At 42.6% G+C, this 20,887-nt stretch overlaps 1 protein-coding gene across 1 annotated transcript in view; it reads left to right on the top strand.

The window, feature by feature from the left end:
- The window catches only part of PRDM6 (PR/SET domain 6), a 249,583-nt gene that overhangs the window by 137,352 nt on the left and 91,344 nt on the right, over positions 1-20,887 (top strand). The window contains exon 3 of the mRNA XM_069221885.1: positions 14,604-14,731. Within this exon, the coding sequence (XP_069077986.1) occupies positions 14,604-14,731 (128 nt within the window). The remainder of the gene's footprint in view (positions 1-14,603; positions 14,732-20,887) is intronic.

The raw sequence follows: 20,887 nt of genomic DNA, 5'->3' as shown, positions 1-20,887 counted from the left end.
AAGAGACGTGAAGCGTAGGATGGTGGACGAGAGAGGCATGAAGAGGAAACAAAACTAAGCAATATTGCTATTTCACAACTCTGGAGTTTAGCAATGCCTGAGGTTGGCTCCTGAGGAAACACTTTCAGCCCCTGCACTTAGTTTTATTTTTCCTAACAAAGCATTGCAGTCATCCACTAACTTCACTCTCTGTCAGTCACTCACAAGCAGAGAAGAAAGGAGGCTGCAACCCAAGGAAGAAAGCCATCAAATGCGTGTCCCTACTTCAGAGGAGAAAAAACCTCTATAATGATATAGACTAGCCGTTATTTGCAGTATACACAAACCATGACAGCGGTTTTTATAACTTACACATAATAAATATAAGGAGATAGAGGTTTTCATGATTACTTAAAGCTAAATGTTTATTCAAGCCCTCATGGGACGTTTGTCTAACTTTAAACAGAGCCTGGGCTTCTGAACAAATGCCATATTTTGTGCATATGAAGTCTAGTCTGGTCATTTTCAAGATCAGTTCACTTGCACATTAATTCCCCTTGTTCATCACAAGTGTGTATCAAGTGATGCACAGAGATCATGGCAAAGAGTGTGGTTGTAAAACCTACAAGGCCATTTATGGCATACTGTGCATGCTTTCTGAGCATAAAGTAACATTTCTTATATCTACTTTTTCCCTGTGTTGGCTCTGCCTCAAGGCTGTTGGCTACGCATTGACCTTCTATTTTTGAAAGTATTTCAAACCAACAGATCCACTTTAATAACACAGCCAAACACTTTTAACTTAAGCGAACAGACTAGGAGCTTCCAACCAACCCAACAAAGAGAAGTTTCATTGAAGCCAGGCACTTCTCAACCAAAGCAACCCAAATGGACAAAAGCCAAGAAATCCTTATGAATCGTCCGGCAGGAGAACTGAATTAAATTGTTAACCTTGGAACCCCACCCAATTCAAGCTAGCTCTTATATAAAACTTGATTTACATGGGACATATGCATCCCCTCAAGAAACACAATATAGTCATTGGAAATTATTACCACGTTTTCTGACTCATAGAAAGCAGACCTAAAGACAACTCAGTGGCAGAACATTCTCTATTCTAAGCTGGTGACAGGATTAAAAAATCATGCATAAACAAAAAGAATCCAAGTGAGGATTGGGAGATGCCATTTTGTTAGCATGATACGATTGGGAATTGTGTTCTTTTCCAAGTCACTGGATTATGTCCTCAATTTTCAGCCCATTCAAATTTAAAAAACATTTTGGAGCATTGTGGAATGCCTTCATCAGTGCTGAGCGATGTAGATAGGAGCACAAGGAGCATGATTAGTCTCAGAAAGAGATCCAGTTCAGCACATTTCAGTGCATTCTGATATCACCTGTTACCCCAAACAGGTACTCTTACCCAGGATCCAGATTCAAACCTATCAGAATGATTGTCTGAATTCAGGGTCATGCTTGTACTTCATTTCTATGGAACAGATTATCCCCCATGCCAATGAGCATATCAGTTCCACTGCATTTTTCTCACCCACATGATTTCACTAATCCACTGTATTTGCACAATGTATGTGCACACATTGAATGCACAGGAGAATATCAGACAAACCCAGACTAGACCATAGGAAGCTCTAAAACCAATTATACTACTAGGTAACCCTATTTAACTACTCTGTACACTATGTTGTCCTTCATACTATATTTGTCATTCAATAGGGTTGCTTACTTTCCTTGCTTCATTACCTTTTGATCCCACAAATTAAATATTTCACTTTGCATCAGAGGCTGGCTCTTCTTCAGAGTCATACAATAAAAATCCTACCTCAACCAACAACACCAGAAACATAGGGCAGGTTTCTGGAAGAAGTAAATGTGAGGTATGATATGTACCACCAAGTACCAGGACGCTAGAGCCCCATTTGTTACTTCATCAAGATTAATGATGAGTCAAGCGGACCATTAGCTGATGGTGTATGTTGACAAATGGGTATGATTTGAGTGTGTTCAGTGGTCCACAGTGGCCAAAGTCTTTAAATGTTTGTGTCTAACTTTGGCACTTGGGAGGGACACATTTACTAAAACATTGTGCAATGCAGCGAAGTAGCCAAAGCGTGTTGCATTGTATGAAAGGGAGAGAGAAGCACAATACATTATCTGTAAAGATTTGGTGGTGGTGGTGTTTTTTTGTATTATTCATTGTGACACCCTAAGTGAGATGATTATGCCCAGATGTGGGTCCTATGCTCACTGTGCCACTGGAACCAAGTTGCACCTGACCGAAGAGGCCCAAATACTCCAATATCAGCCTTGTGTTTCGGTTCAGAGTAGACCTAGCTTGGAAAATCGACAGTGCCTATTGGAACAGGACCAAGGCTGATTTCGACAAGGATGAGTGTTATGTAAAGAGGTATGGAGGGCAAAAAAACAATTGGCTGAAATGTGATGCAAGTAATTACTAGTGGCTTAGATTACTTCAAGCACTCCATCCATCACTTAATTGTATTTTTCTTTGTAATGCTCTCTTCCCATGTACTGTTGCACAACTAGGTTGCCTTGCCCCATGCACACACATGTGCACCACAAAGCAAAGGTGAATGTGTGATGTTGAGAATAGTTTTTGTACCTGAAGGGTGCAAAATACTATACTTGGATATATTTTTAAGCTTTTCTCACTTTAAAGGTGTGCTCTATAGAGTATCTGTTGGACCTGGCATCCTTGGCGTGGTCTCCCCTAACTTATTGCCTCTGCTTCTTAGGTTGTTGACTGTGTGCTGGACTCTGTTGTAGTTACTCTGGCACTTTACATCTGCTGACCAGTGCTAAAGTGCAAGTGCTCCTGTGTTAATTGTAGGTGTAATTGGCTTTTCCATGATTGGCATATTTGATTTACTAGTAAGTCCCTAGTAAAGTGCACTACAGGTGTCCAGGGCCTGTAAATCAAATCCTACTAGTGGGACTGCAGCACTGGTTGTGCCACCCTCATTAGTAGCCCTGTAAACATGGCTCAGACCTGCCACTGCAATGTCAGTGTGTGCAGTTTTAAACTGCCAATTCAACTTGACAGGCCTAAACATTCCCTTTTTGTACATGTAAGGCACCCCTAAGGTAGGCCCTAGGTAGCCCCATGGACAGGGTGTAGCGTATATTAAAGGTGGGGCATGTACTAATGTGTTTTACATGTCCTAACAGTGAAATACTGCCAAATTCGGTTTTCACTGTGCAAGGCCTATCTCTCTCACAGGTTAACATGTGGGCTGACTTTAAATATTATTAAAGTGCAGATTCTCTCTGGGAGCAGATAGAAATCTAGAGTGTGGGGTCTCTGAAAAACAATTTAAAAATACATCTGTTAGTGTATTTGGTGTTTAGATTGTTAGTTTGAAAATGCCACTTTTAGAAAGTGGGCATTTTTCTAGCTTAAACCATTCTGTGACTCCACCTGTTTGTGGATTCCCTGTCTGTGGATCTCCTTTAGACAGTGACACAAAGGGAGCTGGGCTATAGCCTGCATATCCTGATGAGCCACCTGAGCTAGAGTGGAGGGAGGAGTGGTCACTTACACCTGAATTGGCTGTGCCTGCCCTCACGCAGTGCAGTCTCCAAACCCCTGGTGTGTGCCTGGGGCCTGGCCTGGCCAAGGCAGGATCTTGTGAACAACAGAGACTTTTCCTTTGAAGTTTGCCTACTTAAAAGGCAGAAAGGGGTATAAGTAGTGGACCCAAACCCCAAGACTTTAGATCACTTCTGGAACCAAGAGGAACCTCTTCCAAAGAGAAGAGCGGAAGAGCTGAGAAGAAGTGCTGCCCCTCCCTGTGACTGTGCTATGTTGGGCTATCCTGCAATAGCTGCTTCTGCCTGTGAAAGGGGACAACGACTGGACTTTGTTCTGCATTCCTGCTTGAGAAGAATCTCCAAGGGCTTGGACTGAGCTTGCTTCCTATTTTGAAGTCTTAGAGCCATCAAAGACTTCCTCTGCCAGCACCTGGACTCTCTGCTGAGACTCCTGCCCTGCTAAGTGGTGCCCTATCCAGTCACTGGGCCCTTGAAAGGTGAAGTTAGCAGAACAAGGTATTAAATCCATGCACAGAACACCGTGCAAGGAAATTTATGGTGCACCACCTGCAACGTAGCTGATAAATGATGCGCCACCCGCTTCACGGCAAAGATCGGTGCTCCACCTGCATTGCAGCTGGGAGATCGATGCATTGTGGCTGGAGAAACGATGTGACACCCACTTGCGGCTGCTGATAACGATGCAAACCCCATGGAGTGTGGTTTTCTAACACCGTGCGACCAGATTATTACTCGCATCGTCACTGGGCGTCAAAGTCATCATGAACCTGCGCAAATCCGAGGTACCCTGTCTGGAATTCAATGCATCGCTCTCTTGCGAGAGAGGAAAACAACGCATCGCCAAGCCGACCGGAGAAGAAACGACGCACGGCCTCACTTGCGAGTAAGGAATCGATACATCGCTGACTTTTCCGATGCACGCTCGCCCGTACAGCTTTCTTTTTGACGCAAACCAGGTACATTGTGTAAAATCAACGTTTCCATTGTTTTCTCTGGACTAAGACTCATTCTTTTGAAAATTCATATCTTGACTTGTGTATGTTAGATTTTTGTTATTTTTGTCTTGTTTAAATTAGATAAATATCTATTTTTCTAAACTGGTGTGGTGTCCATTTTGTAATGTTTTCACTGTATTACTGTGTCTGTTGGTACAAATACTTTACACATTGCTTCTGAGTTAAGCCTTTCTGCTTGTGGCAAGCAACCATGGGGGTGAGCAGGGGTTAACCAGGTGCGTTTCCTCCTTTGCCCTGACTAAAGTGAGGATCCTTACTAGGACAGGGAGTAACCTGACTGCCAACCAAAGACCCAATTTCTAACAGTATCACACATGCAAAGTTTGTAGAAATAAAACGTTTCTCTTTCTTTACACCTGCAAAACTTTGCCTTGTCTGTTATCTGCGAAGACTACCCTACAAATAATAAATATTGACTTGAATAAAAAAACATGGGTTATAGCCTGGGAATGCCCAGTGACCATCAATGTTATATCCCTTATTGCAAAGTAACACACAGCAGTGCATAGCACCACTTCGTCTTATATTTAAGCAAATTCCTGTGCAAAGTAGAATGCAGCTAAGCTTTATTGCTACTAGTCTTGTGTTCCGCACCTGAATATTCTTGGTCTGGTAGCACAGAGCCAGATTTTACAGTCTGGAAATCCAGCCAGTAAAATCACATGTGGATCGGGCAGCAGCTGTGAACACGTGCAGCCCAGCTCCAACCAACCTATGGCACAGAGGTGCAAGAAAAGTCCCCCCCTGCCAGTCCACAACTTGCCCAGTCCCCTGAGAAGCTCCCTGACTCCCGACCTGCATAGGCCCCTTGCTCCCTTTCACTTCCACCTCAAAGAATCTGTTAAATATGAGGGGTAATTCACACCATCTGTGAATTGTATTTAAAATTTAACCCAGAAATACTGGATCCACACAGCTATTCCCCATTCTGTTGGGCCTGACTCATAGTTATTTAGTACAGGTGGAGTCTACTTGCAATCTCCCCTAAAATGGTGACCATAAGCTGTTATTTGCAGAGCTACTGGGTTATTGCAGTGATTTCTACGTTACTAAGAATAGGAAAAAACCAACAGGTTGCACATCTGAGCTTTGGCGATGCTGTACAGAATTGGCATAATGCTTTGCAGCATGGCCAAAAGAAAATAAAATAAAAAAATGACATCTACACAGCCGCACCGGCCATGTCATTTTGTAGGTGTATGTGTGATGACGTATATGCATGCGTGTGTCATTAAGCAGGTGAGTGTATACAAAATGACATGGGCACCGTTTTTTAAAACTGATCTAAGATGGTTTGTTAGATAAAAGGAAATTAAATAGATGTAGCACAAAATAGTAGCCCAAAAATGAAAAATGTTTTTTAAGGAAGAGGTTCAAGTAGCAGTTTGCTGACTGGTCATCTGGGAAAAAATACAAAAAAGTAAAATGTTACAAAGTAAAAGACTGCTGGGGTCAGGGCAATGGAAGAGCAGTTGAAAAGCAGCACACTAGAGAGAGCAGCACGAGGTGGGAAAGAAACACATGAGCAAGAAAGCAACGCAGGTGAGAGAAAAAACACAAATGAGAATGCAAGAGGGAGCTATGGGGATGGAGGGATTTGGCAGGGGAGAAGCACAGAAGAGGGAGACAGAATTAAGGAGCACAGGGTGGGTATTTGGAAGGTGGGGAGAACATGAAAAAGAGAGCTTAAAACCCATACAATGCCATGGAGTCTTAAAGGTAAAAAAAAGTTCTCTAAACGTGAACAGTGGAAGGATACAAATCAGCCAAGCCAAAGAATGGTAAAGAGGCTATGCTCTAGTGGAGAGACAAGCACAAGATGGACCACGATGTACAAGTCACTGACTAACTTAAGAGCAAGCAAATGAAAGTGACAGTAAAGCCAACCAAAGGTAAGCAATGGGCGGACAGTGAGCTCATTGTTAATTCAAGGTAACACACAAGATGTGTTTTTCAACCAGACAGTAATGTCTGCGGGGCGAGGCTTAAAAAAAGTACATGACGCTCCATTAGGTAAACTTTGACTGAATTTCTACAGTTTGTTTCTGCTCTAGTTCAGCAACTGCTGGTAAGATCAAGATGTGATGAAAATGACTGCCGCTGTCAGGGCATAACAGGATCGCAAGCTTTACAGCTCTGCAGAGGCTGAATTCCTGCCAGTACACTGAAAACTGGCGACTATGTCACATTGAGCAGCGGGGCACAGAGGTTTCCCTTCTAACTTGAAAGAATGTATTTTTTTCCTCAGGATGGTGCTCTCAAAAGAGTGAAACATCAAAGAGAATGGGTCTCACCAGTCAAATATCTCCTGGCCCCAGAATGCCGCAAAATGAATGAGCTGTCAGGGTATTTTTCTCCTGCCCCCGGTACAGTATATTTTTGCCAAGTAAAAAGTGAAAGGTTCAGTGGCTTCTTGTGGTCAAAGAGACACGCCTGATAAAGGAGAGGTGATTCCCACAGCCGCGCTCTGATCATCTGACAGGGCCTGTTTGATTAGACTCCACATTGATTGATAGGCCACTTTGTACCGGTGGCCCCTCCCACCCCACGAGATAAGGGAGAGAGTGTGACGGAGCAGGGCCGTGGCAGGGCAGAGGGTCCCACCAGATCCACTCCAGGAACAATCTCTAAACAAAGTAATGGATAAACCTTGTCGGGAGGAATGTTTCTTGACACAAAGATGTATCAGCAGTCCTCACAGCCCCTCCTCAGAAATTGTGGCAGAAAGAGGTTTCAGCCCTCCGCACTAGTACTTTTCAAAGGATAGCGATTTTCAGTCATTTTTCTGACCCCCCGATGTGCCATAACAAGATTATTGATTCTAAAAAAAAAGAATAGAAGGTTTTTGTTTGCTCAGTATGCTTCTTGGAATGGTTGAAGTGTTTTTTCACCGGTACTTTGCTGTTATTGACATATGTTGGTAATGCAGATTTGGGGGAGTGGGTCACGAATTAGGGGAGCCTGTCTGAAGTAATTTTTTGCAGAAAGAACGCGGCCCAAGGACACTAGAGCTCTATACAACAGGACACGACTGCGTTCATAAACACAGACATTAAGGCCCATATTTATACTTTTTGACGCTAAACTGCGCTAACGCAGTTTAGCGTAAAAATTTTTTGCGCCGTCTAACGCCATTCTGAAGCGCCATGCGGGCGCCGTATTTATGGAATGGCGTTAGCAGGCGCAAGCGGACCGGCGCTGCCTGGTGTGCGTGGAAAAAAACCACGTACACCAGACAGCGCCGGCGTAGGGGGAAAATGGCGTATGGGCGTCTTAAAATGGGGCAAGTCAGGTTACGTCGAAAAAATCGTCGTAACCCGACTTGCGCCATTTTTTTTCGACGCCCATCCCCCATCAACATGACTCCTATCATTGTAAAGATAGGAGTCATGCCCCCTTGCCCAATGGCCATGCCCAGGGGACTTATGTCCCCTGGGCATGGTCATTGGGCATAGTGGCATGTAGGGGGGCACAAATCAGGCCCCCCTATGCCACCCAAAAAAAACAAAAAAAATATAAAAAATAATACTTACCTGAACTTACCGGAATGTCCCTGGGGTGGGTCCCTCCATCCTTGGGTGTCCTCCTGGGGTGGGCAGGGGTGGCAGGGGGGGTCCCTGGGGGCAGGGGAGGGCACTGTGGGCTCATTTTGAGCCCACTTGTCCCTTAACGCCATCCCTGACCCAGGCGTTAAAAAGCGGCGCAAATGCGCCGTTTTTGGCCACGCCCACTCCCGGGCGTCATTTTTGCCCGGGAGTATAAATACCACGTAAAGGCCTGGGAGTCATTTTTTAAGACGGGAACGCCTCCCTTGCATCTCATTAACGCAAGGAAGGGGTTCACGCTAAAAAATGACGCACACTCCGGGCACTTTGGCGCCCGAAGCGTCTAACGCCATAGTATAAATATGGCGTTAGTTGGCGTTGGTTTTGCGTCGAATTTGCGTCGAAAAAAACGACGCAAATTCGGCGCAAACGGAGTATAAATACGGGCCTAAGTGATTTTCCCAAAAAACATGGGACGTTTAACTGACGCCGGGACTGGAATTTAGACTAACTCGGCAGCTCTAGCCGCTAGGTCACATCTCCCTCTCCATGCCACCTTCTGCACAAGGACTTTGCGTCTGTCTGTGCAGGCCACTCAAGAAATCACTGAAGCAGGAGAGGAAAATTTCAATTACACTTGTGGTTTGAGGAAATTGTAGCAGACAATTTAAAACGTATGGACAGTTTCATCTGGGGCCATCCTCCTGGCTTCAATAGACTTTAAATCACTGCATTACGCGGGTGAGTGTTTCAGGCCCGGTCGCTGCTGTCAGTTAGATTAATGGACAGGCATATTAAACAGGTAGGCAAGACACAGATGCCATATATGACTAATTGTAGGCAACTGTTTCGGAAAGAATGGGGCAGGTTAGAGCACTCAAACATCAAGATTGATTTCTCGAGATTATTGAAAAATAGAAGCACGCAGGGGCGGATCTCTACAAATGCCGGAATCCGTTTCTTCAACAGATGTTGAAAAATGTTTCTTATCAGGTTTTCCTTTTCTTAAAAAAAACACATTCAGCAGATTGTTGACTTGGTATACAGCGCCTGGCTGCCTGCTGCAGAAAAGCTGTGACATGGGCAGTGGAAGCGCATGTGAAGTAATGGGGCCACTGGGCTAGTCCCCAATAAACACCCATCTCTCCTTCGAACAGTCACTTCGTAGCCTGCCCCAAGCACTGCTGTCCGGCTCCGCTTCATAGTTACATAGCCCAGATGACGTGTATTTTTCCTGGGCATTCGGCTGATCTTGGATTTGTACCATGTTCTTGATGTGTGATGTCCTTAGACGCTTAGAATTCATGCTGCGGTGTGACTTAGGGCCATAAGTACGAACACTTTTTCCCATAGACACAGAATGGGTAAAAACCTTTGCTACATCTGGCCTTTAGTGTTGATATTCCGGTAGCCCCAGAGAAGGGGGAAAGGGGATCCATTCTGAGCATACCTCGGGGTTACAGACTTGCTGTGAAGTTTGCAGGCCACAGATATTTCACCCGAAAACTGTGGCCCGATTCAAAAAGAAACCCATAATCTACGCCTGTACACGTACTCCTATGCCTGGGTGCAGTTTTATAATTTTTGAGAATTCACAGGCATACCCATTAGTACACCTAGAAATCTGTACAACTCGCATATTTCCAAGCATACCATTCGGAATGTCAGATGACATTTTCCCAAGTTGGTATTTCCCAATGGGGAACTGTATGCACAGCACAACCTGGCAATGGGGATAATCAGCCCTCTCTGCAAGTGCAATTTGTTTCATTTTGTTTCTCTTTCTCCACAGGGCTACATTTTCCCTGTGTGTACACCCTTTCCCTACACCCTCACACACTTTGGGGATGTCAGCCATTTGCAAAAGCAAATATCCAGCCATTTTCAGGGCGGGAAAGGGTCAGAGACAAGTTTGTGAATAACCACACATTCAGGAGTTTGTGGGCTTTTCCAAAACCTCAAGTGAACCACGCCTTGCGTGGGGTTCACTACTGAGTAGTTGTTGTGGTTATGGCATAAAATTATGCAGCAGTGAAAGTATTTACACCTGTTTGGTATCATCATTATGATACCTACCAGGCAGAAACTGAGCTTTTGTGGCTGTGAACTCAGGTTTATGGCTTATAATAGCAGGGTCAGGCTGGCACAGAAAACAGGTCTGTGCGCCAAAAAAGAAGTAGCCCCCATTAGTGAATTAGGTAGCTAAAACAGTGACCCTTGTTTGAAAAATGTGGCGGTTGTGAACTTTTAAAGACATTGTGCATGAGAGAGGATGTATCCTAACGACCTGCGCTGCCGACTTCGGAGCTGGGGGAATCAAGTTCAAGTCTCGGCTCAACTTCCTGTGGTTCTTGGCAAATCACTTAATCTCCCTGTTGCCTACAATTCATTGCCTTGAGACCCTCACAGGTGACTTGCCGCACTTTATAAATCCTGGATCTATTACTGTTTTGCAAGCTATGAAAGAGTGCATGGATTTGAGCTTGCAGCAGGCAATGTTTTTAAGGGAAATCACCAGTAACAATTGGCCCAGCAGACCATAAAACAGACCCCCAAACAGCCGAAAAACAAGCCCACACACTCACCTGTCAGACCAGCCGTTCGGTCACCACCTGAAAGCCCTATAGGCCAGTCCAACCCTGGGTAATAGCTTTGTAAATCAGGGTCTCGGTATTTTGTAAAAGCTGGGTTGAGTGTGATCAGATTTCCTCATAATGCATAATGCATATTTTATGAAAACACTCATTAATATTATCAGACAGTTTGTTTCACGAAGACATCTGGTGTTAAATGGACAGGGATTTTCATATTCATTGTGATACTCACCCGCTCCACAGGGAGACTTGCAAGAAGACGTCAGTTGATATTCCTCCACCATTTGTATATTGAAGATTGAGTGAGATGAAAACAGCATTTAATGATGTATTTTTACCTTTTAAGTGCCATAGCCTAGACCTGAGCACATTTTCGGGTATACCCATTCGAATGCCAGCCCTTGAATTCAGACAGAAACTCACAGCAGGATTTAGAATTTTTTTCAGCATAAAAGTCCTGCTAGGGAAGGCAGGTCATATACAAAAAATTTACTTTTTTCTCCGTAAAAGCATGTTTTTTATCAGCTGTATTACACGTCAAGTATAAAGAATACCTTCTTCCTCTGTTGCTAAGGTGATCTTCTTACAATGCCAACAGTGTTGTGTAGACACAGTAGTACTTCAGTAGTGTTATGCTAGACAAAGAGGGGCTCATTTCACTAGTTGCGCAATCACAAGTGGTAATTGTGCACCTGAAAAATCCCAGTATTACCAGCGGTGATATTTACTGGTATACTAGGTGCACCGTTACTGCACCATTCCTAATTCTGGTTCTTTAATTGGAGGATTACGTGTTAGTAACACGTTTTACCCCATTTTGAAGTGCACAGCTTGGAATGTATGCAGCTTGTTCACGTTTTGTCATGTTTTATCTGGCAAAAATTGTACAGACCCATGGAATGAGCACCACTTATGATGCCACTTCTGGTGCAAACTTACGTTTGTGTTTAAATAAGGGGTTGCACACATCATAGAATGTGGGCCTCGGAAGTTAGACCTTTTATTAAAAGTAGGCAAGCGGGGTAGGATATGTCTTTCGTTTCCACGTCCAAGTTATTCAAAGTTCTTCTTGAATAATTAAGAAGCAGGAATATAGGTGCTGCCCCTCTCTGTTCACTTTCCTCACCCATTTTACTGCAGACAAAAAGTAAGACTATCTTCTGTCTGTAACAATGCCAATAGTGTTATAGACATAGTAAAAAGAATTCCACCTGCTTTAGTGATAACAGTAGTTTTTGGTTTTTAGATTAATGTTGTTTTCAATGTCATAAATTGTGGGTTCATACTAATGCAAGCTTAATTTCTCCCCCACACAGCTTCTAAAAAACAAAAATAGAAATAAAAATATAGGTAATTGATACACTGACATTGATTTTAGTTCAATTTTGACTACCAAACTGCTATAAAAAATATCTCCTTTGATTCGCTCTTAGGGTTTTTTGCACTGCAGTTTCTTCTCTGCATATTTGTTTACTTCGATTGAGTTACCTTACAGTCTTTTGCTATTACATAAAATTATTTCATTCTAAGATGCGTTTACATGAGGCACATATAGTTTTTCACTTACAATTTTTTCTTCCTTTTAAACCAAAAAACGATAATTATTTTATTTTTAGAGTTATTTTTAAAGGAAAAAAGCTGCATTTGCCCCAATTTTATCGAACTAATTAATTTGATGGTATTGTATTTACATACATTTAATACTCAAACTACTAGCAGACAGTTGAAGGTTCCCCTTCATTTGTTTATTTTTTGTTGTTGCATTATTAAGGTGTGATCGGATGGTTTTGGTGGTGATTGAGTGCATGAGTGCAGGTACCTTTAAGTAAGCGTCCGGCACATTACTGCCTGCAATAAAACCTTGATGAAAAGCCGGAAGAAGCGAAGGAAAGTGAAGCCCAAGAGGGACCAACCTGCCAAAGCAGTTGGGCAAGCAATTCCTAATCGGAAGGTGAAGATGTAAAGGCTGCTGTTCCTACGATTTGAATGATGCTTCCATCTGCTATAAACCCGAATCAAACAATAACAAAGTGCCCCCTCTTGTCTAGAGTGATGGCAAAAGTTCCAGGATGCCTTTAACCCAAAGCTGTTCAGAGCAGAGTGAGCTGATAACAGTGTGGAGGCTGTGATAGGGGGGAGGTTTAATTGTAGCTGCTGTTGCAGGTTCAACATTCCTTGCGTGGTATCTCGATGATACATGACACATGGGCTCCATTCATTGAGGTGCTGTTGTATTAGCTTGTGCATGTAGGGAATTGTGCTGCAGAAACGTGGTCTAGACAGAGGTAAGAGCACGTGCCTGGTTATTACTGGGACTGGACATTGAATAATGATTCTGTCATCAGCTCTGGGTGTGATCTTGGGCAGGTCACTTATTGTTATACCCATCAGCCCTTCTATTGCTACGCGGAAGTAGAATTACTAATAATAATAATATTAACACTAATACTACTACTGCTACTACTACTACTAATAATAATAATAATATCAATAACAGGAATGTCACTACTAAGATACTGGACATTCGTGGGGGATTGGTCAATTTGTATACACATTTACCATTACCATGCAGTAAATTCACTCCAGTGCCACCCAAGATAAGTTAAACCCCATCATATAGGAATTACCTCGTGGAACTGATTTTTCCAGTTGTTTCCAATTCTATGGGTTTAATTCATATATACTTAGGCTGACAATGGCCTTAAACCTAAATTGGGACCCTGAGTAAGGGCCCTTGCTGCACCTCAGGCGTGTAACACGCCAACAGTATGAAACCTATGGATGTTAAGCTCTCAAAGGCAGGCACGTTAGTCTGGTGTATGCAATGCAAGGTTCGCCATAAGTGTGACCTAACAGAGCTGTAAACACCACTCCCCTCTTTTATGTTCCAAATAACAGGTCGGTATCGAATGGACTCAGTGAGATAAATTTGCTCACTCGCAAGCAGCAAGCACTCTTTCTCGCGCTGCATGTACTAAGGTGTATGCAGGGTCGGACTAGCCAGTAGGGCAGTCAAGCTGGCCTGACAGGTCTGTATGTGGGCCATGATTTTTGGGTGGTTGTGGGCCTGTTTTATCATCTATTGGGCTGGGTTTTACTGTTAATTTCCTTAATATTAATCACACCTTGCCTGCAGTAAGCTCTAATCCATGTAGTATTTAATACCTTGCAAAAACACTTATACAGCGTCTTTGCAAGTGGAAAACGGCCCAATTTGCAAACATGGGCCACTTTTTTAACTATCTCATTCACTAATGGGTCCACTTTTAGTCTGGCCTTGGCCTATTTTCTGTCCCAGTCCAACCCTGGTTGTACGCATTCTTCCTTCTCAGATATGGGATTTTCGATTTGTTCAGACAGTTTGGCCTTGGGTTGGCAGCAGGTGCGCTATGACATAAATACTGCTCATTGGCTGCAGGGCATGAGCCTCCTCTGCTATGGCTCCCTATTTGTGACAAGTGGCAGCGCTCCATGTTTTTGCAAATTTTGTTAGGAATTTCCCCTAGCTTGTCCTCAGTGGTATGTACATTGAGATTTTACTTTTTTTAAATGTAGTAGTCCATTATTTCAAGCACTCTTGTCAAAATATGCGAATATTCTTTGAGAAATAATGTCTGACTTCCCCACAAATACGGTTATAATATGTATATGCACATATAAAAAAGGTGATGAGCTCTATAAAGCAAAAGTGATACCTTTGAAACACCAAATATTTCTCTGCTTCTCCAGTCTCCTCTTGAAATGGCAGCCACGGGACAACTACTAATCCCAGGGAGATACATTTAGTTGAGCAGACTGAAGGAGGCAGTGGGGCAAAGCGGTGAAAATGATTGCTGGTGATTTTCTCTAAATACTTGACCTTCTGACCTCTTCCCTAGATATATGATCAAGAGGGGATGCTGCAGCACTTTATCGATGGCGGAGAGCCCAGTAAGTCAAGCTGGATGAGGTATGTCCGCTGCGCGAGGCACTGTGGCGAGCAAAACCTGACCGTGGTACAGTACAGGTAAAGTGCATACCCTTTTCTTGTACATTTGTAAATGTAATGTCTAAAATATCCATTGTGTTGCAGTGCTTCTGACTCTGTCAGCATCACCCTCTCCACAAAATGCAAGGAAATCCTACCAAATGCAATGGGGTAAAGAACCTGCTCCCTAAAGGTTTTCAGTGAATCTCTCAAGTAAATTCTTATGGTCACTGGGATCCTAGGAGCTTCTATAAATATTGTAATATTCTTGCTTGCAAAGCTTTCGGTTCAAGGCATAGAAATTCTGCTGCAGCTTTACAAATCTACAATGGTACATTAAGGAGGTCAAGGTAGGAGAATTTAACTTGTGGGCGCGATCAGTTTTGAATAAATCTTTGAATATTAATAGAGGCATTTATGCCACTCTTCTAGCAGGAGATCTTTATATAGAACGATTTACATATATTTAATGTTGCTTACTTACAATTAGAAATACTTGCACCCACCACAAAGAGATTAAACCAGGCCTTAAACCTATTGTAGATGTAATGTGTGACCAACAATCAGCAGATGTTTACGCATCCATTTTAAGTTGGCTCCATGAATAACAAATGAGTCATTCATAGGCCAAATGTTCCTGCCGATCTGATAAGAATAAGGATTTGGGTGCACGTGGTGAATTTCTGGCTTTGCGACTGTCTGAGCAAGAAATACAGTTCTGTGCATCAGGAATGAAGCTCTTTTCTTTCTCTCATGTATGATTTCTAATTGGGGAACTGTTAGACAGAAAAGCAGTCTTCACATATTTTTTTTGTCTGCCTGCTGGGTACAAGGGTCAGCGCGTCTGTTATGTTTTGCACATCCTGTCGCAACAATCTCTTGCATCTAACTCTTTGCTCCAACAATAAAGTAGAAACACTTGCTACCAAAAAGTTGGCAGATCACCCAAATCAAAAAAACATTCTTTTTTTTCTTTAACACACACATTTTGTCAAAAATGTGTAACATTGCAAAGGAGATAAAATTTTAAACCAACAAAAATTAAAATTCAAAGAAAAAATGTTTGGTTGTTTCCATTTTATCCATCCAAGTACATAGCTGGGAAATTGGCCAAATATTAGGTAACATCTCCAGCTATGTCGGGAGTGTTCCCTATAAGACCTGTGCATTTTGGGACTACAAGTTCTCTTTTTACTATTTTAAGTATTGGCTTTAAAATCCCATCATGCAAATTGCCACAGGGCAAAAACACAAAAATGGCTATATATTTCACCCTTCATATTGGGCAAATTGTTGTATTTTCCCTTTTGTCCTTCACCATGCGGCTCTAGGATACCCTGTGCGGCAAATCACAGGGTGTCCAAGAGCCACTTTAACATACCATTAATGATAAGCTTTGACTAGCTGAAGTATATACTGCAATAAAACCTCCATAAACAAAAAGCATGATCGATTGGCATTGCCAATACATGTCTTTTTTTATTTTTTTATGTCTCGCTGTCTTTTTTGCTGCTAAAGGGCGTTATTCACAAATATGCAGGACTTGTTGAACTCTATGAATCGTATATTCCCATACATACCTTGCGTTAATAAAAATATGTGAGGCAATAAAGGACAACCCCCTGACTATTCATGCATGGATGCAAGCCATAAATATTACACATTCTGGATAACCATAAAAAGGCAGCTATCATACTAGTGGAAAACCTAGTGTTTCACAATGCATGTAAGGTGCATATGTACTGTAACATTTTTTTCTTTTTTTCTCCATGGAACAAATATATTTGTTTAGAAAAACACCTTCTCTTACAGCCAATGGGATGTTCTGAGATCTTTGACAACTGATTTGCACACCGATACCTGCGTCCTAGCGCTAACCTAGGTGTAAAACCATTGATAAAGTTTTTGAATACCTACAAGCTTCAAATTGTGGGATTTCTCACTTTTTCCTGTGGCCGCACCTACGCTTTCCTTTGAACAGAAAAGATCCCACATCTATCCTAAACTAAGGGCCAGATCTATTAAGTTTCCCAATAGCGATTACCAAATTGCGATTTTTTTGTGAACTGCAATTATATAATCGCTATTGGAATGTATGACACTCCAGGAGTTTCATATAACGATTCGTAAGGGCTCTCAAATGGACCTACCTTATTAATATTCATGAGGTAGGTCACAATTTGCGACCCATTGCAAATGGCTACAATCACAGGCATGGTGGCCTGCTGGGCTCAGAAGACCACCATGTCTGTGATTGCTCTTCAATAAAGCAATATATTTCTTTTTAAATGCAGCCGTTTTCCTTAAAGAAAAATGGGATGCATTTAAAAAAGAAAAATGAAATGTTTTGTTTTCATTTTTTAAGAGTAGGCAGTGGTCTGTGGGATCACTACCTGCTCTTAAAAAATGTTTTTGCATGCATTCACAACACGTTGCGAATGTGTTACCACAAATATGAAATTAGTGGTAACTATGATTGTTTTGCGACGGCATTCATGGTCACAAAACAATCATACATACCACTGCGATTCTGTTTAAGGAAGTGACGCCCTTGACTCGCCCCTTCCTAATACCGAATCGCTATGTAGTCGCAAATCCAAATTTGTGATTCTGTAACAAGTTACCAAATCGCAAATTGGATCTGATACATACCAAAATGCAGTTTTTGCGATCACAAAAGATCGCAAAACTGTTTGATACATCTTGCCCTTAGTACTTTGGAAAAAGACTCTTTGAAACTCTCCCTCATTTCACTCTTTTCAGTTCAGTTCTCCTATTTAGGTCTCACCTAGACAGTGTATACACTGTGTCTTCAAGACCTTTTGTTTTCTATCAGTGGGTTTAGAGTCACCCATTGCTTACCACTGGTTGCCTTCATTGTCACTCTCATCTGCTTGCTTGCTTGTTAACGGTCAGCTGCCATAGGCCTGTTTCCTCTTTGTGTGTTTGTCCCTCCCCTGGAGCATGCATGCATTACTCATACACAATCACTGCTCGTTTTTTTAAGCACTACTTTTTTCTTTGGATTTTAGCACTCTACCTGAGTGTATCTTTTTTAGCTGGCTCCCTCTTATTCTTCTCCCTCCTCCGTGTGCCTCCCCTGTCCATCAGCTTGCCCCAACTTGCCCACCCTAATTCCACTGTCTGTGTTGACTTGCGCCCACCTTCCCTCTCTCTTTGGTCGTTGTCTGTGTTGGCTTGCCTCCACAGTCCCTTCATGCCTCTGTTTGTTGTTCTTGTAGGGTTGTCCTAACCTTTTCTCCTTCCCTCCATCTGTTTGTGGTCCATCTTGACTTGCTCCCTCCCGGCCTCCCTCTCTCCCTCAATTTGATTTCCATGCCAGCTTCCTCCAAGCTCCCGCCCTCCTTTTGTTGTCCATGTTGGCTTGGACCCTCCCTCCTTCCGTTGTCTGCACTGCCATGACCACTTCCTCCCGCCGTTGCCCTATTAATCCCGCCACCTGCCAGAACAAAAAAGAAAGTGCTATGATGTGAACATGATTGGCCGGGTCATAGTGCTTTTTTGCCACCACAGCCTCCGCTCTCAGTGTTGCCTCCTACCGTTTGTGCCACCTCCTGCCCCACTTTCCTTCACAACAAAAATAAAGAAGGTGCTATGATACGGCCACGGCTGGCCACATCATAGCCAGAGCATTTTTTAAAAACTTTTTAGCCATGAAGCACATGGCATTGCCAATGCTTGTTCCCTTTTGTCACCAACCTATAATTTCATAGAACAGATCTTGCTCCTTTTTGTTATTTCTTCAGATTTAATCCCCCCTTTTGTCCGTTCGTTCTCTCTTTTTCTTCCACCCTTTTTCTTTTTCTCTCCCTTGCATTTCTTCCCATTCCTTCCCCCTTTTGGGTTCATTCCTTCATGGCCTCTGGTCTTATGCTATTGGCTCTGTGCCCTCACTTGATATCCTAACCACATTTTTGTAGTTCCAATTTTCATTTTGGCCACTCCCTTTTCCGATTTGTCTCACTCACTCACTCTTTTGATTTCTTATCCTTTAAGGATTTTTTCCAGTCACACTAGTTGGATTATTCAGCTCCATGCGCACTTTTTGATTTGAAATGCCTCTTTCTGCTTTCGCCAGCAGGTGGTAAAACCATCTAACTTTACAATACTAATTTTATAAAAAATGAAATGACTGAGTTGACCCCCGGGATTCACGCATGTGAAAAGGGGTTGCAGAAAGATGTCAGCAGCTAACTCTTAGCATGCGGATCTACCCAATCCCTTCAAACAATATCTCACCTTGTTAAGAAAATAGTTTGCAAAACATGAGACGCCTTGAAACATTCCACATAAAACGTACTGTGCTGCGACACTGCAAAATGAAACACAACAACTGAAACTCTACTCAAGTTTTCCAAAAGGGGTTCTTGTGATTACTCTGCAGTGTTCCAACGCTAAGGCTCAGCGACTTCACATCGTAATTGTCATTTTTGGTACAAAGAGGCGCTCTAGAGCTTATGCCCACAGCTAATCAGCCCCCTACAATTTCAAGCAGCAATTAAGATTTGACGGTTGCCACCAGCGGTGCGGTCCTCTGCTCACCACTGCTAGAGATCCAGTGATCTGATGTCAAACCCTAGCCAAGGAGCAGCGAACTACACCTACGCCAGTAAACTAACTTTCAGCTATGGAGACCGGGGAAGTGTTTAGCAATGTAACCAAGCCTCCGAATCTTAAAGTTGTAACCACAGCAGTGACAAGAGAGGGGCAGCACACTACCATCCTTGTACAACACAGGGGCTTAACGGAGGGCCACGCTGCCCCTGTAAAGCAAGGAGGAGGGCAGGGTTCCGGTTTTGGAGGGGGTCCCTCACCTCGCAAAGCCATTCCATTGCATGCCTTGCAGAATGCGTGCAATGGCTTGGAATAAGAAATAGGTAAACGCTCTGGAAAGTCACTCTGCTTTCCCGGGCAGGCCTTCTGCCGTATTGGGGAACCTAAACCCTTCAGGGGGACCCCATTGAGCCCAAGACTAATAAATATCTGTGCCATCTCGGAGATGGCACAGATCACATTTTGCAGGACGAGTCTATCATTTTGTGTTACGCCACTAGTACACCATTAACTGCTCCCACACACGACACGGTATTACCTTCCATCCTTGCATCTCTGGCAGGCTTGCTGCCAAACAATGACCTCACATCATTTCAGGCCCATACATGTTACAGAAGATCCTATACAAAAACCAGCTACAGATGCTGTCTGCCTGCCCAAGACCCTCTGGCACTAACATTCATACTATACTATTATAGTACGCTGACGCATTCTGAATTATTTACCATCTATTTTTAATGAACATATGCATTCTTAACATTAATTATGAATATCAACTCTTAGGATCTTTATGGGATGGACGGATTCCTTTTTGCGGAGTTAGCATTTAACCAGCCAATATTCAGATTTACATAACATCGGCATAATATTAGCGACTTTAGTAATCTGCGCGGATGACTTGCTTAGAAAAAGAACCTTTGAATATTATCAGAAGCAAATACAAAAAAAAAATGAAGTAGTAGACACTAACACCACACACAACTTATTACAGACTACAGTGCAATGTCAACTATTTTTGAATACCTTCCATTTGTCTACCCGTACATACGGACACTTTGTTTAAAAAACAAATATCATTAAGTGACAAGATATATTCTCTTAAACCTATTTGTTGCTGTCTTTGCTACTTTCTCAATCATCTGTCTGCCTGTCACCTATCTACCCTATGTATCCATCCAGCCATACATCCATCAATTCCATCATGTATCAGTCCATGTAACTATTCACCTATCTATTTACTTTAATTGTCCATCCTTATATCCCCTTAGCTACCTATCTAGCTAATTTTCTCTCAGTGTCAGGGGCGTCGGTTTGGGGGTGGGGTGTTTGAGGTGTTACACTCCCCCTAATAAATGTATTTTCTTGAAAATAGTTGGGTACGGTTGCTTTCAGTTGAGTGTGGTAAGGTGTCTGTCACATTTCACAATGATTTTTTATAAACACAAACTAAAACATACACTCCCCCTTTCTTCTTTGAAAGTGTTAACAAAAGTGGTTATTTTTACAAAATATTGTGTTGTCTCTCACTTAGTATCCCTGCCCATTCACATTTGTCTCCCTTTCCACTGTCCCTTTATCCCCTTTCATGTGCCCTGCTTTTCATATAATGTTTTTGACATT

This window comes from Pleurodeles waltl, chromosome 1_1, assembly GCF_031143425.1.
Source record: "Pleurodeles waltl isolate 20211129_DDA chromosome 1_1, aPleWal1.hap1.20221129, whole genome shotgun sequence".
Taxonomy (NCBI): Eukaryota; Metazoa; Chordata; class Amphibia; order Caudata; family Salamandridae; genus Pleurodeles; species Pleurodeles waltl.
The sequence above is the reverse complement of the archived record's forward strand: the minus strand, read 5'-3'. Positions and strand labels throughout refer to the sequence as shown.